General features: G+C 50.2%; 1 protein-coding gene across 1 annotated transcript in view; it reads right to left on the reverse strand.

The window, feature by feature from the left end:
• The window catches only part of LOC144127070 (protein argonaute-4-like), a 66,120-nt gene extending 51,624 nt beyond the window's left edge, over nucleotides 1–14,496 (reverse strand). Inside the window, exon 1 of the mRNA XM_077660460.1 lies at nucleotides 14,125–14,496. Coding sequence (XP_077516586.1) covers nucleotides 14,125–14,496 — 372 coding nt within the window. The remainder of the gene's footprint in view (nucleotides 1–14,124) is intronic.
• Nucleotides 14,497–17,537: the final 3,041 nt, after the last annotated feature.

The following is a 17,537-nucleotide window of genomic DNA, read 5'->3' on the forward strand; positions in this document are numbered from 1 at the left end:
ATCCGAAGCAACCCTTGGCTCTAAGCTGTGATGCGTCGCAGTATGGGCTCGGCGCGGTTCTTTTTCACATACTTCCCAGTGGGCAAGAAAAGCCTGTCGCTTTTGCTTCCAGGACGTTATCGCAAGCTGAGCGCGGCTATGCCCAGATCGAGCGAGAAGCGCTGGCAATAATCTTTGCTCTCAAGAAGTTTCATCGTTACCTATATGGAAGGGCATTCACGTTGTTCACGGATCATCAACCATTACTAGGCATCTTAGGGCCACGGAAGCAGGTCCCATCTTTGGCGGCTGCTCGAATGCAACGGTGGGCGTTAATCCTGGCTTCTTATCGCTACGACTTGAGATATCGGAAAGGATCTCAAATGGAAGTGGCGGACGCGCTGTCCAGACTGCCTGTTGCAACCGAAAACAGCGTTGATGAGACACATACGCTCGCTGTTTTTGAAACTACGCCACTGACGGCTAAAGACGTTGCCAAAGCTAGCAAGTATGACGGCATTCTCAGCAAAGTCTACAGATATACGCTTGAAGGATGGCCAGCACAAATCAAAGATGCTCAACTTGTACCGTACTATAACAGACGTGCGGAGCTGTCGCTGGAAGCGGGATGCGTCACATGGGGCAGTCGTTTTGTTGTGCCAACAAAGATGAGAAATGCAGTGTTGAGTCTGTTGCACACGGAACACCCCGGTGCTTCACGCATGAAGATGCTCGCACGTAGCTTGCTCTGGTGGCCAGGGCTAGACGCAGAGATAGAAAACACGGTAAAAACGTGTAGCATTTGCCAACAAATGCAAAATAGCGCTCCCCGTTCTCCACTCGAGCCATGGCCAGTTCCCGCCCGCTGCTGGCAGCGAGTGCATGTGGACTTTTTTGACTTTGAAAAAACGGCATTTCTTTTGTGCGTGGACTCGTTTTCAAAGTGGATCGAAGTGTTTCCTATGCGCTCTACTACAGCCGCGAAAACTATCGAGCGCTTGCGAAGTCTGTTTGCTGCTTACGGATACCCTGAACAACTGGTTTCTGATAACGGCCCCCAGTTTTCAGCGCAGGAGTTCCAGGACTTCCTCGATGCCTGTGGCATCCGACGCACGTACAGCCCGCCATACCATCCGCAGTCCAACGGGGCTGCCGAAAGGTCGGTGCAAACTGTAAAAAGGAGTCTTCGTAAGCAGCTTCTGCACGACAACAAGGGAGGTAACAACAGATCGATGCGGGAGAGACTGGACGACTTCCTGCTGGCGTACAGGACAACCCCTAACACGGCAACTGGCAAGTGTCCGGCTGAACTGTTTCTGAAACGAACTCCATGCACTAAACTGTCATTACTAAGACCATCATTTCGGGATGACATGCAGAGTAGGCAAGAAGGGCTAAAGCAGCAGCATGACCAACGGAGATCAACTTTCCGTTCGTTTAAGGAAGGAGACTGGGTGTACGTGAAGACTGTCCGGCAAGAGAAGGTGTCATGGACGGAAGGGCGTATAGTGCGGCTAGTCAGCCCTGTGACCTATCTCGTAGAGACTCAGAACACAGTTCGGTACGTTCATGTTGATCATTTGCGATCGCGCAGCTCTTTCCAGTATGCAGGACTGGACACCGGGGCGGAAGCCCCGAGACGACCCGACACCGACGACCTTGAGCGTCATCAGGAGACGCTCCCCTCCCCACCCCAAGAGGCGCAGCACGACGCGGACGCGTCAGTACCCCCTCTTCGCGATGATGCACCAACCCCGACCCCGCCACCACAAGACGGGCAAGAATTGCAGCTGCCAGCTGCTCACAACGCACATCCTGAGGCGCAAGCTGAAGCGCCTTCCGACTCTCCACCAACAACACTGCGCAGAAGCCAGCGCGCCCGGAAACCCCCAGACCGATATACCTCCCACGATTTCCGCCACTGCAGCTAATGAGTGGAGGCGAAGATCTTGGAGGGAAGGAATGTGATAGCGTCAAGTGCATGACGCGTCACTTTGCCATGACGCGCACTGATAGCAGCAGCGGATAAGCAGCCGCTGCGTATAAAAGAAGAGTCAGACGAATAAACGCTGATTCCTTGTCCTGCACCGGTCTTCGCTGGTTCTTTGGTGCGGCCGCTCGGCTGCCGCACGCTACTACATTACAGTACACATGGCTTAGGACAGCTGGATTAGGGAGAGTTTTTGTTTGAAGTTGTCTCCACAGTACCTCCTGTTCTTTGTTTATGCTTTTATGCGGAGCAGGGAAGGTTAGCCTTTCTAGTCTATAATGCTGAGTAATCTCATGGTAAGTATTAAGACCATCTCTCGTGATTTCGACGTCCGAGTTAGCCTCCACAGCTCGGCCGATAGATTCTCGAGCTTTATCGTGGGCTGCCTCGTTCCCCGGGTTTGACGAGTGAGCCGGTACCCAAACCAATCACACGTCTGTCCTGTCTTCCGGGTAATTCCTGAGAATTCCCAAGGAGATGGGAGATATTCTGCCCTTGGCGAAATTGCCAATGGCTGCTTTTGAATCCCTGACAATCACTTCCACTCGCGGGTTTGTCAACGTCAAGGTGATTGCCGCTTCTCCGGCTATTTCTGAAGAAAATTTTTCATAGCGCCATAGCACTATTCGAACAGAAGCGGTCTGTAAGGTTGTTGTGGCAGCCCAATGCTGCGCCATTGGAGTTCCACCCTTATGTAGCGTTCCTAATGTCAAACATAAAGCAAGAAATCAACGCTGCGGACAGGAGTCCCACCATAATCTATCGTTCCTAACATTTTTAAAAAATAAAGAAAAAGTTGCCCCGTGGCGCTTCCTTGAAGGCGGCGTTGCTGTGGTCGGTAGCAGTATTGGACCCAGCGTCGCCTCTTTCCCGAACACGAGGTAACGCCCGTGTGCTGTGAAATTTCATTGCTCGTTAAAGATCACCAGTTGGCCGAAATTATTCCTGGCGGCTGCGTTTTTATGGAGGAAAAACGCTAAGGCGCCCGTGTGCTGTGCGATGTCAGTGCACGTTAAAGATCCCCAGGTGGTCGAAATTATTCCGGAGCCCTCCACTACGGCACCTATTCTCCCTTTTTTCTTTCACGCCCTCCTTTACCCTTCCCTTACGGCGCGGTTCAGGTGTCCAACGATACATGAGACAGATACTGCGCCATTTTCCTTTCCCCCCAAAAACCAATTATTAATATTATTAAATTATTCCGGAGCCCTCCACTACGGGCTTTCTTTCTTGCTTTCTTTTCTCAGTCCCTCCTTTATCCCTTCACTTAAGGAGCGGTTCAGGTTTCCGCCGAGATTTGATACATACTGCACCATTTCCTTTCCCCAGCAGCCAATTTTCAATTTTAATGGATTGGATTGGATTCTAAAACATTTACCCGCCGCGGTGGCTAAGTAGTTAGGGAGCTTGGCTACCAATCCGGAGTTCCCGGGTTCCTTCCCGACCGCGGCGGCTGCGTTTTTATGGAGGCAAAACGCTGAGGCGCCCGTGTGCTGTGCGATGTCAGTGCATGTTAAAGATCCCCAGGAGGTCCAAATTAATCCTGAGCCCTCCACTACGGCACCTATCTCTTCCTTTCTACTTTCACTCCCTCCTTTATCCCCTCTCTTACGGCGATGTTCGGGTGTCCGCCGATATATGAGACAGATACTGCGCCATTTCATTTCTCCAAAAACCAATTATTATTATTATTATTATTATTATTATTATTATTATTATTATTATTATGTAAAACATTTATTGCGTCGAAGGCAGATTGCAAGAGACACATACTAGATGGCCGCTAGCCCATGGCTGGCGGCGACCTCATTGACCCGCTCGATTGCCCGTACTTGAATCTTGGGATCCGAGCTGACCAGCACGGCGTCCCACCGCTCGGGAGATTTAACTGTATCAACTCCGCCTGAGGCGAATTATTTGCGCAGTTTCACAGAATGTGGTCGTATGTGGTCCTTTCACCATATTTATGGCAGTTTGGGTCGTACTGGCCAGGGTCCTTGAGGGAAAGCACTGCCGGATTCTGAAGGGAGCGTGTTTGCAGTCGGCGCCAGGTAACTTCCTGCGCTTTTGTTGAAGATCTGTGGGGAGGGGGATATGGGCGCCTCTCCAGCCTAAAGTGATGGGTGGTGTCATGAAATGAGATCAACCCGTCCCTCGTGAAATTCTGGTCGTAGGGCGCCCTCACTGCCCGAATGCGATAGCCCACCCTCTTCGATGACATTATTGCAACCTCCCTCGGCGGAGGAATGGGACAAGCTCTTGGCCAGTTCAAGAAAACAACGCAGCTGGCCATCATCACGCGAACTCGAGAGGCCGCCACCGAGTGGAGGTCACACTGCCTCGCACCATCCCCAAATAATCCAGGCTTCCATTTTGTGGCAATAAAGTTGTAACCACCACCTTATTGGGGCAGAACGCTACGGCGGTGCCAGCGCTTCTATTTTCGAACGGGCGCTGGTTTGAAAGCGGGTTGCTCCGCCGATAAGTGAGACCATTACTTCGCCGTTTTATTTCTTGAAAACCAATTTTTCGTAGCCCAGCGCTACGGCATCATGTCTCATACTTTGCGAACTACACGACATTCGAAAAGAAGTGATTTTGAAGACTGTGGCGGAAGCACAACGCTGCCCTAACGGAGTTTCGTAGTCATCTAGCGTTTCTAACATAAAAAAAAACAAATAAAACGTTGTTTGGTTTGTTTTAAGGTGTTCAACGTCCCAAAACAACTGAGACTATGAGGGACGCCACAGTGAACGGCCTTTGGCAAAAGTATCCAAGAAACTCAGTTTGTTTCTAACACGTGTGGTGGAGCATTTGTCACGTCCTTTCAGCTCTAATTTAGTGCAATGACGACCCTATTCTCACCTTTTGTGGACTTTTTTCGTCTGGTGGTACCCTAAGAGCTTCAATATGACGCTGAAAAGCAAACCCTTTCCTTAGTTATACACCTCTGGCTAAGAAGACATGTCTGCAGCGAAGCTCTTTGCTCGGCCTGTGTGTGTGTGTGTGTGTGTGTGTGTGTGTGTGTGTGTGTGTGTGTGTGTGTGTGTGTGTGTGTGTGTGTGTGTGTGTGTGTGTGTGTGTGTGTGTGTGTGTGTGTGTGTGTGTGTGTGTGTGTGTGTGTGTGTGTGTGTGTGTGTGTGTGTGTGTGTGTGTGTGTGTGTGTGTGTGTGTGTGTGTGTGTGTGTGTGTGTGTGTGTGTGTGTGTGTGTGTGTGTGTGTGTGTGTGTTCTATCCTCCTCTCTTTGTCTCTCTCGCTCGCTCTTGATCCAGCTCTGGACAGCGTAACTATAGGCTAGCTCCGTGGTTTAATCTCCCTTCCTGATCCTCCTCCATTCCAGTTACATTATACTTATTGCACTGGCAAGTAAGTATAGCCTTCAGTACACCATGAAATGCATTCTGAGCACAGAGATGATGTCAACGCCGCGGTGGCTCAGTGGTTATGGCGCCAGAAAACTGATCCGGAGTTCCCGGTTTCGAACCCGACCGCGACGGGTGCGTTTTTATTGATGAAACACGCTAAGGCGCCCGTGTGCTGTGCGATCTCAGTGCATGTTAAAGATCCCCAAGGGGTCAAAATTATTCCGGAGTCCTCCACCACGGCACCTCTTTCTTCCTCTCTTCTTTGAATCCCTCCTTTATCCCTTCCCTTACGGCGCGGTTCAGGTGTCCAAAGATATATGAGACAGATACTGCGCCATTTCCTTTCGCCCAAAACCAATTATTATTATTAGCACAGAGATGAGCACAGAGAGTAGTGGAGGGCTCCGGAATAATTTCGGCCACCGGGGGATCTTAACGGGCACTGACACCGCACAGCACACTGGAGTAAATACGCTAAAGCGCCCGAGTGCTGTGCAACTTCAGTGCACGTTAAAGATCCCCTGGTGGTCGAAATTATTCCGGAGCCCTCCACTACGGAACCTATTTTTTTTCCTTTCTTCTTTCACTCCCTCCCTTATCCCTTTCTTTAAGGCGTGGTTCAGTTGTTCAACGACATATGAGAGAGATGCTGCGCCATTTCCTTCCCCAAAACCAATTATTATTATTATTATTATTATTATTATTATTATTATTATTATTATTATTATTATTATTATTATTATCGCAGAGATTCTCAAGAATACCTGTAGAGTCAAAAATGGCGTTGCGGTAGATCGCACAACGTACACGAAACATCGTATTTTTCTTGGCTGGATACTGGCCGAGAAAACGAGGATTCAGTAGGAAGAACTAGACTCCTTGAGACAACGCACCTGGCAATACGCTGGTAATTTCCATGCACGGCTGGTCCCAAACCTTTGGTCACATTAAAGGACCCCAGGTGGTCGAAATTTTCTCAGCCCTTCACTGTGGCGTCTCTCATAACCTTAGTTACTTTGGCACGTTAAAAACACCCATAAAAAACCATACCTTTGCTCACAATAAATTATAAAAGGACTGAAAGACGTACAAGTGAGATAGTTTCATCTGTCCTCTCGGCAGCACCGAAGCGCAGCTGTGTTTAAGGAGCTGGCTCGATCGCTTCGGCCAAGCACTAGCCAAGCCTAGTACGGAGTTCATATTTCCCGACGTCCCCTAGGTGCATGTTATCAGACGTCAGCGTCTCTTTTCTCTTACGGTAGTGATACCGAGAAGCTCCGTGATTTCGGCTGCTGGCTGTGTCTTGGAAGCAGGCAAACCCTCTCTGCACATAGGCAGGCCTGCGCCAGGATGGCGGGTCGTGCTTCTGGGAGGGCCAGACGGCCGACAGAGAGGCTGTCTTGGTCTGCCGGCTGAGGGCGCTATTCCTCCGGCGCCAAGCAACGTACCCGAACTGTGCGCATGGGGCGACGCGGCCAACGCGGTAGACAGGCGGACGAGGAATCCGTACGACACCCGCAGGAGTCCCGGAGGGAGTAGCGGCGGGCGGATCTGGTATGCCACGGCGTTCTTGTTATTATTAATGCGAAAGCATTAGATGGTTATGTGGCGTGTTTCGTGTCAGCAAAACATTATCCGCACGATTACGTCGTTCAGTGAACATGGATGTGCAAAAGTTTGGTAATGTTAGAGAGTAAGTGATGAGGTCTTGCTGTGGAAAACATTTGGTTGACGAATTGTGATTAGTTAATTAGCTACACTTCGACGACGCGATAGACACGTACGGACGCCGACATAGCACCTGGGCGAGGAAAGTAAATTAAAGTAAAAAATAAAACAGAATAAGAACAGCAAAAATAAAAATATTTTAAAATAAAATAAAATAAAAGTAAAAATAAAAAGGAAAATATAAACGGCCGTGGCTTAGCTTGGTTACGCCTGGTGATTGCGAAGCAATAGCGTGTCATTCTCGGATAAGCTGGTAGTGTGGCTGGTGGTAGTCTTGGGTTACGCTAGTGTTACGGCTTACAGAGAATCATCTAAGAGGAAGTCATCCGTGCGAAAGAATTTTGTAATCTAAGAGGAAGTCATCCGTGCGAAAGAATTTTGTATATAGCTAACAAGATAATCGATTAGTTGTACTTATGTAATCGTGAAGGTAGCCGCATACACTGCTTAACGGGAATCCCTTGGCACTCGCACCGAACGATAGAAGAACTGTAAGAGACAGAGGCAGTCCTAGTCTCGAGAGAGGAACCTCCAGATATTGCTTTCTCTGAACCGCGAACCGCCGGCAAGAGAGGAGAAAATGATCGATTGATTCAACTTGCCCGCATGATACACAAAGGTTTGTCGCAGCGAACCCGCACCTGCATTAATACAAGTTTAAGTGAGGGATTCGACATCGAAGGAGCGTCATGGACACTTCACAAAGCCTTGACTTACACCACCGGATATTCCACGGGTACTTTAGGTGTTGAAAGTCCACGGTATTGCGCAACGGATCACTCAAAGTGGCTGAAATATGTTAGAACCGCTGGAAACGTGAAGCTGCTAACAGAATGAGGTGAGGGACGGGATATATTACAGGTGCGCTGAGAGCGGACCTTGCCAATAAATCAGCCACCTCGTTAAAATAGACGCCTGAATGCCCAGGTACCCAGACCAAACGGATCTCGCGCACTGTGCTCGGAACAAAAAACCTAAGTGAACGAGTCAAGAAAGATTTTTCCTAATTTTGGAGAGAGACAATAACTGAAAGGCAGTCTGTAAGAATAAGAACCCGTGCGACATGTCTGAGAATTTTGAGAAGAGCCAAACTAATGGCCAAAAACTCTGCGAAGAATATAGGAGTATAATCAGGGATACAAACGGAGTAGCTCCAAGCTAGATCCTGCGAATATATGCCAATCGCCGCCTTCTCACAGCTGCCGGAGGCATCAGTGGAGAGACCAGTATGATGTGGAAAATTCTGTAGGTGTTCAGAAAGAAGACCATTTAGGGTATGTGCGGGCATATGCTTCGCATGGGACGGGAAAATAAAGTCGTAATAGAAGACGGGATCAGCCTGCGTGTCAGCAACTCGTAGCAAGGAGATCAGATCAACCTGAAGCGGAGCTAACAGATTCTGCGTGAACCTAGCTTGCGGAAGCTGATAACGTGGCCAGTGATTAGTCAAAAAAGGTGTGGTTGGGATACAAAAATTGGAATACTAACGCCTGGGGCCGGGTCAAAAGACTTGAGGAAAGTACGCACTGTTAGAAGTTGGAAGCGGGAATAGAGGTTGGGGATACGGGCTTCCAGATAAAGGACAGCGTTGGAAGCTGATTTTGGGAGCCCGAGGCATAGCCGTAGGGCACGCCTTTCCAGTAAGGCTAATGGCTGCAGCTTGTAGTTCGCTCTACCAGAGAACAAGGGGCAACCAAATTCCAGAATCGGTCTCAGATAAGCCTTATAGAGCAACAGTAGCGTGTCACGACGCATGCCAAACTTTTTATTGCCAACTCGGGTCAAACGGCCCAGTGCACGTTCCCCTTTAATAACATTATTCTTAATATGGTGTCGCCAGTCCAAATTTTGGTCATAAGTAACACCTAGGTATTTAACCGACTCCACCTGCGGAATTGGAGTGGAGCGGTAGGCTACCGAGATGTACATAGGAGCGTCGGGTGGAAATACCAGCACGCCACATTTGCTGACATTAAGTGATAAATTGATTTGGTCCAACCAGACTTCAAGAGCATTCAGATATGCCTGCAAATACCCGTAGAGCACATGAATATCCTTTGCTGATGCGAAAAAAGCTATATCATCTGCGTATACATGAACTGTAACGTTAGGATGAATGGGGATGTCCCGAACTAATATGTTGAAATGCAGCGGAGAAAGAACAGAGCCTTGCGGCACACCTCTTGATTGACCATAGGTATTAGAACAAAAAGATCCGTCTGTACAGAAAAAAAATCTATCTTTTAGAAATTCACAAATCCAGGCGTAGAGGTAATGCGGTGGTTTTAGTTGAGCAAGCTTGTTAATGAGGACTGTGTGCTCCACGCTGTCATAGGCCTTCGCAACGTCAAGCGTCACAAAGGCCGAAACTTCTCTCTGGCGCAAACGAGAGCGCCCAAACGAGAGCGGCGGAGGCCACAGAACCGAAAGCAAATTCGCTACGCACCTGGAGGTCCACCAGCTGAGTCGTTTTTCTTCTTGTCTTTGCGCTTTCCTTTCCCCATTTGGATAGCAGGCCACGAACACAAATGGCAACCACCGGAACGGACGTCTTGCCTGCCTGCCGAGCCACTGCAGAAAGGCAAAAAGGCTGCGTTGTTACTCTTTTATAGTGACCTGTTCCGTTCCGTGATTCGCTCATATGCTTCTCCACGAGCTGCACGTGTTCCGTCGTCATTGGCTGCGCTTGGAGACGTCATGCGCGTGCCGGCGCTTCTGCCTCCAAGAACGCATAAAGAAAAAAAAATTATGTAACCAAAGGAAATCGTCGTACGATACCACTTTTCCACAGCCCCTTATGGGAACGCAAAGTCCCGGCGCGTCTCGAACACGCGCGCTGTGGAAGTCGAAGACAACAAGTGGAGGGGGACTCCGCTTCGAAACTCAAGTAGTCCTAGAAGCTGCTTTGCTGAGAGGGTCTAGTTCAGAAAATACAGAGGCGCATACCAAGTTCACGGGCGTACAAAGTGAGAAAATGGGACGATGCTGCTAGCATTCATTTCCCATTTTGTCCAAGTCCGTGGTTTCAGCTCAGAGATCCACATAAATGAGCCACCAGAATGCGGCAAATAAAGAGCTGTAGCGATTTGTCAACATTTCTGGCTTTTACCTATGTCTCTATGTATTTGTTATTGCATCCGTTTAATTCATTTTATTCCCACGTGCTAGCGTGGATAAGCCCCGGAGTAAGGAGTATGTTTTACTGCCCACATGTCAGGCGACAGTCTGAAAAATCGGATTAGGGGGGGGGAGGGGAATGGCTCAATATCTGTCTCACATATCCGCGGAACCCTGAACCGGACCGTAAGAGTAGGTATAAAGCAGGGACTAAGAGAATGAAGGAAGAAACAGGTGCCGTAGTGGAGGGCTCCGGATCAACTCGGACCACCTGCGGATCTCTAACGTGCACTGACATCGCTCAGCATACGGGCGCCAATCTCAGAGTTTATGTCGAGTCGTTGCGGTGGCCATTGCTCTCGAAGGAGGCCCCGATGCACGGTTCGCCGGTCACAACTGTAGCACTCGCTCGGCAAAGAGGAGCCGCCAAACTTTGACGTCTCCCTTTGTGCGAGGCGAAAAAAAAAACTCAAGTCGGCGACGCTAGCCCATGCTTAGCTCAGCCGGAATATCTGATACGCGTCTCGCTGGCAATCTCCAACGCCGGCGTTTGGTGGTATTGTAAGATCATCGCAGGCATCCATGTCCGAGGTTATACATTCCATAAGCTATCCATGTGGCGATCACAGGTAGAGGAATGTGCACGGGTCTGCCCACGGGCTCCAGCTATGCCTAACCACTGCCGCGTGCTAACAAAGGACAGTTCAGAGGTGTGAGGGGAACTACTGAAAGAAAAATGTGCTTTGCATCAACTGCGACCGTAGGAGCGACGGTGGTTCTGGTGGGGAGCTATCTGTAGAGTCAGTTGTGTGGCGTTTGCAAGACAGCGACAGCACGCGTCACAGCACTCATGTAAGGATGGTGCCGAGCGTGTCTTCGTGATCAGGCGTTAGGTGCCTTAGCCAGAGGACGTGGGAACAAAGCCTGACAGCGACGGCCCCGTTTCGATGTATACGCGAAATTATTTAAAGAACCCTGTGTGTTCGAAGTTACTGCAGTACCCCTCTATACGACGGCCACGTTTGACTTCAACCTGTGTTTAATGCTGGCTATCAAATTCAGGCAAAGCGCCGAGTAGAATGGCAATGCAGTCGCCACGTTTCACTTGATGAGCGCGGACGGCAATTGTAGTTTAAATATTTAGCTTAAACGCTTGTCGTTACCTCGTGTTCGGGAAAGAGGCCACGCTGGGTCGAACACTGCTGCCTACCACAGCAACGCCAGCATCAAGGAAGCGCCACGTGACAAAGTTTAGCCGCCGCGGTGGCCCAGTAGTTACGGCGCTCGGCTGCTGACCCGACAGACGCGGGTTCGATCCCGGCCGCGGCGGTCGAATTTAAATGGAGGCGAAATTCTAGATGCCCGTGTACTGTGCGACGTGAAAGCACGCTAAATAACCCCAGGTGGTCGAAATTTCCGGAGCCTTCACTACGGCGTCTCTCATTGTCTGAGTTGTTTTGGGACGTTGAACCCCTCAAACCAAACCAAACAACGTTTTCTTCCTTTTTTTGATGTTAGGAACGCTAGATGATCATGGAACTCCGTTACTGCAGCGTTGTGCTGCCGCCACACTCTTCATGGGCGCTTCTGATCGAATTTCGTGTAGTTCGCAAAGCGCTGAGACCCGATGCCGCAGCGCTGGGCTACGAAAAATTGGTTTTGAAGAAAGGAAACGGCGATGTAATTGTCTCGCTTCTTGGTGGAACAATCCGCTTTGCAAACCAGCACCCGCTCGATAATAGAAGCGCTGGTATCACCGTAGCGTGCTGCTACATTAAGGTGGTGGTTACACCTTTATTGCCACAGAATGGAATTGATTAGTTGGGGCTGGTGCGAGGCAGTGTGGCCTCCAGTCGGGGGCGGCCTCTTGAGCTCGAGTGACGATGGCCAGCTGCGTTGTTTTCTTGAACTAGCCAAGAGCTTGTCCCATTCCTTCGCCGAGAGAGGTGGCAAGGATGTCATCGAAGAGGGTGGGCTATCGCATTAGGGCAGTGAGCGCGCCCTCCGACCCGAATTTCACGAGGGACAGGTCATCTAATTTCATGACATCACCCATCACTTTAGACTTGACAGGCGCGCTTATGCCCCTCCCCACAAATAGTTAACAAGAGCACAGGAAGTTACCTGCAGCGCCGACTGCAAACACGCTCCCTTCTGAATCCGGCAGTGCTTCCCCTCAAGGACCCCCGGCCAGTACGACCCAAACTGCCATAAATATGGTGCAAGGGCCACATATGACCACATTATGCGAAACTGCGCAAATGATCCGCTTCAAGCGGAGTTGATACAGCTCGCTTCTCCCGAGCGGTGGGACGCCGTGCTGGTAAGGTCGGACCCCAAGATTCAAGGATGGGCATTCCAGCGAGCCAATGAGGTCGCCGCTAGCCATGGGCTAGCGGCCATCTAGTATGTCTCCTGCAATCTGTTCTCGACGCAATAAAAGTTTTACAATCCAATCCATAAAAATTGAAAATTGGCTGTTGGGGAAAGGAAATGGTGCAGTATGTCTCAAATCTCGGCGGAAACCTGAGCCGCGCCGTAAGGGAAGGGACAAAGGAGGGACTGCGAAAAGAAAGCAAGAAGGAAATCCAGTAGAGGAGGGTTCCGGATTTATTTTGACCACCAGGGGATCTTTATATATTACAATTCGTTTTTTGGGGAAAGGAAATGGCTCAGTATCTGTCTCATATATCGTTGGACACCTGAACCGCGCCGTAAGGGAAGGAATAAAGGAGGGAGTGAAAGAATAAAGGAAGAGGAAGGTGCCATAGTGGAGGGCTCTGAAATAATTTTGACCACCTGGGGATCTTTAACGTGCACTGACATGGCACAGCACACGGGCGCCTCAGCGTTTTTCTTCCATAAAAACGCAGCCGCTGCGGTCGGGTTCGAACCCGGGAACTCCGGATCAGTAGCTTATGATTAAAATTCCAGCCTGAGCTGGAGTTTGTTGTTTCCGATCAAGCCACGTTTGTTGAATGCGTCAACCGTAATGTTAGTGTGAGAACTCCCTACAAACACAACTTCTTTACTAAAACCAGGAAGGGGATGTTTTGGGAGTGGACAAAGTGAGCTGCTTAATGCCAGTTGCCTTGTGCAGTCGCAAGGATTGATTAAAAGTAGCTTCACCTTCTTCTCTATGGGCCACTTCAGGAACTTGTCAAACAAGCCTTCAATTATATACACACGAAACCAAACATAGACACGGCTAAAACATAGCCTCGGAACTAACAGGTATCCATAGTGGTAACTAGGCCGGCCATTGTTGCCTGTGAAATAACGCAAACGATCAGACGATTTCCTGCAGAATCCATTCCAGTCATCTATGGTCCATACGTACGGGACGGATTTGCTGAGGACGTCGCTTCTGATGCTGAGAGACGCTACGGCCAGCAGTTCCAGAGATTTCGCCTCGTCCTCTACTGAAGCCGCCTCATTTTAGCTGCTGTCATCTCCGAAAGTGAAGATCCGGCATCTGCCGGCGTGCGTTCTTCACAAACGGCTTTTACGACCCTGTCCTCCAAACGCGACACGTTACGCTCACACCCCTCGCTGTTCTTCTCTTTCATGGTCCGCTGGATGTAAGCCAGCGCATCCCTGATCTCTGCGATGACTTCGCGTTGGTCTTCAGCCAACGCTGCCTCCGCTCCGGTCGTCAGCTCCGAAAACTTGGGCGGCTGTCACTGCGTCGGCAATACTGGTGCGCTGCACTGCAAAGGCGCCACTGGTATCAGGGTGCAGACGGTCCTCGAACGAATCCATCTTCGTGCGCTGGGCAGCATTTTCTTCCAATATTTTGCCAGCGTTCCTTTGACTTCCATAAAGGCGTTCCAAAAGTTGTCCTCTGATGCTTGGTCGCGTGCGCGCGGGGGTTCACAGTCACGCGCCAGATGTTCCGCAATGTCTCGGTGTCGGACACTCTCGCTGCATTCGGGGCATCTCACGACGTGGAACTGGCAGGCGTTGGCGAAGTGCTCCAACATGGCGGATGCGACGACCTCCGTGTCGCAGCCGTGCTCAGCGTTCCAGCAGCGTACCTTGCGGCCGAGGATACTGTCCCTGGTGAAGGCTGACCACACCACGTCTTCTTCCTGGAAAGGCTCCTTCTGAAAGGGGCAGTGGTTGCGTTTGGCACCGGCGCCCTCGGAGTAGGACTGGCAGAGCAGGTGTAGACAGGGTAACATGGCTGCCGATGAAGGAACGAGACCGCAGACTATGCACACTCTAGTTGGTGGGAACGGGTTCACAAAACACGTCGGCCTCCAATCGAAGCCTCTGTCGAAACCGAACACTGTCTGCAGGCTCGTGGGCGCCATCGCTGGAGGCACGCACTCAAGCGTCCTAACATGCAGCGTCTCGGCCACAGTCGGCTGACAATGCAGTCTGCGTGTGCGACTGTTATCACGTTTCCGCCGTCCTTGTCACACCAGGGTATGGTGTAAAAAGAGAAAACAATACACTGCGAAGCTTTGCGCGCGGCAGCAGACGGTCAGACGGAATCCCGGCCGGTCTGCACTGCGTTGTCAATATTTCCAAGAAGTTATATCTACCCGGTTTACCTGATGAGAAACGCGACGTTCTTCTGTTGGTCGTTTTCACCTCCTCGCTGGCCACAGCTACTCCCTAAGCAGAATTCTTTTCGTCTATCTGTCTCGAAAACGAACATGGAACAGCTGGCGACACCTGGTGTGTGCTGCGGATATCAAGACACGGCGCGAACTTGGGAATCGAAACTGCATTGAGGAGAACAATGCTTTATCTTAGGACATTGCAGCGGAAGAAGGCGCTTGTTGATGTAAATTGCGTGGACAGCGGAGTAAGCCGGTAGGATGGTAAGTTGATTACATGTATATTTGTTTGAAAAGTGAGAGCTGCGAATGACCGGAAAGGTTTTCGAAATGCCACTACATTAAACGTATAGTTGTTATTCCGGCGGGTGACGCTCTAATGGAGTTCAAAAGTGGCGTTCGGTAGGGCTGGGCCAGTAGCGTCAGTTTAGTTCCGGTGTTCCAGCGGGAACCTTGCGTGGTCCAGGCTTCGATTACAAGGCAGTACTAGAGCGCCGCCATAGTGAATTCTTCTGAAGAACTCTGTTCATTACCTCGTGCGTTTCTGACGGCTATGTCTAGGGTTAAAGCCCATCGACGATGAAAGCAATGCATCCGCTGCAGCAGTGGCGAAGTACCCCGCGCTCTTCCAATCAACGTCTCCTGAGCTAAGAGAAATTTTTCTTGCATAAGAATTTGTCCACAGTTTCATGAAACAATGCCACCATTTGTACTAGATTAGGAAACGTGTGCTCCGCGATAAAGCCTAACAAATGATTTGTGGTGGAGCTAGTCGAGGCGAAAACCGGTGCTACAAGTGTACAGTAGCGAGGCTGAGCATCCGTCTAGCATGCATGAGGTGAGAGGTTCGATCCCCAGTGTCGATCCCCAGTGTCGCTGGGCACGCAGCTGTGATACAGTGGGTACAAGCTTCACCTGGCCTGGTGCTCGGCTTAAACAGGGTGAAATGCTTGGAAAATGGGTCTTTGACCCCACCTTGAGCAAACGAAAATACCTTGTGCCATGGTCGCAGGCAACGTTACTATTAGCTCTACTCGGATGCGACTCAAGAACAAAGCGACAAATGCCCCTCAGAGGAGACCCTCCAGCCAGTGGTGTCGGCCCATTCTCCGCATGACCGTTCCCTTCGGAACTGCCAGCTTGAACTCGGAGGCGGTGGCAGAAGGATGGAAAATAAACAAGGGTAAATCAGATTAACCGCGGCGTCTTGAAAATCGGTCGACGCCATTGGCTGGAGGGCCTCCCTTGACGGGCGTCTGCCGCTTCCTTCTTGAGTTGTATCCGACTATAGCTGGCGTCACTGGCGTCAGGTCCATTCAGCAAACCCTACCTTAATACCCGATCTCGGAGGCCTTGGCTTAGTATAAATGCTACTCGCCTCATGCCCTGAAGTGTGGCTCTAATTGATTGTCTTTCGTCGCTAAAATTATTTTGTACGTATAATTTGACGGTCATAGATATAATACATTGACTTCGCGTTGAGAAGACCTCTTAGTGGAGACTAGTGTTGCTGTTGACTTCGCGTTGAGAAGACCTCTTAGTGGAGACTAGTGTTGCTGCTGTTAACAGCTGTAGAATTCCTGAATGTTTACAAATAACCGAGGTGGCGCTACAATCGCTAGCGGGCTCGCGGTAGGAAAGGGGCCGGGGGCGTCATCGTGGGGTAGACCTGAGCACCAGTTTTTCAAGGCCTGTAGGCGCGTTTTCCGTCTCTGGAAATCACAAAAGTGGTCGATGCTTTTCATGGGTTCCTGCTGCCCTCCCCCCGGCCCTCCTTTCCTAATTCGCCTTTTATCAACATAGGGTCCAACCCTCATAGGGTTGACACGCTCATAGGATGTCAACCCTCTGTAAGACGGCCGCCAAGCCTATCCTTATATCTACTTGCAACCCATACGGAGACGAACACTGTTTCAGGGCTGCAGTGCAAGGACGTCCGTGACTCGAACCATGCGCTGCTATAGCGATCCGCCACCTAACACGGGACAACGGGTTTTTTAACGGCTACACTGTCACCTCTCTGTCCGCAGGTTTCTATCTGTCCGCCCGTCCTCAGCACAAGACAGCTCAAGGAAATAAAAGCTGTGCAAATAGATATGTTCGACTGGGATTCGAACCTGCACCTTTGAGGTGTCAGTGTGGGTATGCAACGCCACGCGTTGGGTCGTTTGCGCAGACGCGAGAAGACAGCGCTGCTGCCACGTTGATCTAGCTAAGCGTTAACGCTTATGCACGGGCACTTCCTCATGTAAGTGTTGCCATTCAATTAGTGCGACTGTACAACAACACCGCTGCTAAAAACGGACTAATTTCGCACAGCGAAGTACAAAGGGGATAGCAGGGATTTTTACAAAAGAGAACTTATATGAGAGATAAACTTTTCTTATGACTGCTGACTATCTTCACGAGATAACTGAACGTATTCCTTGACAGCACTGTGCATTTATATCCGTTTAAAATGCGCATGTGTTTTCTTGTGATGCGTACTCCGTAGCGTTCGAGCACCCGTTCTTCAACGCCCTCGTATGTCCTCTTGTAGTACGCAATCACACGTCGTTCTGCACTGGGGGACAGTGCCCGCGTTCTTTCTTTCGCGTGAGCGATTTTTTGTGGGTCTGGTTGGCTTGTCGGGTGCACAAAATGGCTCTAAGTGTGCTTGTGTCAACGCTAGCGTGCTGGTTCCTTGAATCCGCCTGAACGATCTCACCTCGAACGCGTGACACCATTGGGAGGTAAGTGAAATTAAAAAAAAAAGAATGGCGCACGATTTAACACGATTAGGCCACCTA

Source organism: Amblyomma americanum, chromosome 1, assembly GCF_052857255.1.
Source record: "Amblyomma americanum isolate KBUSLIRL-KWMA chromosome 1, ASM5285725v1, whole genome shotgun sequence".
Taxonomy (NCBI): domain Eukaryota; kingdom Metazoa; phylum Arthropoda; class Arachnida; order Ixodida; family Ixodidae; genus Amblyomma; species Amblyomma americanum.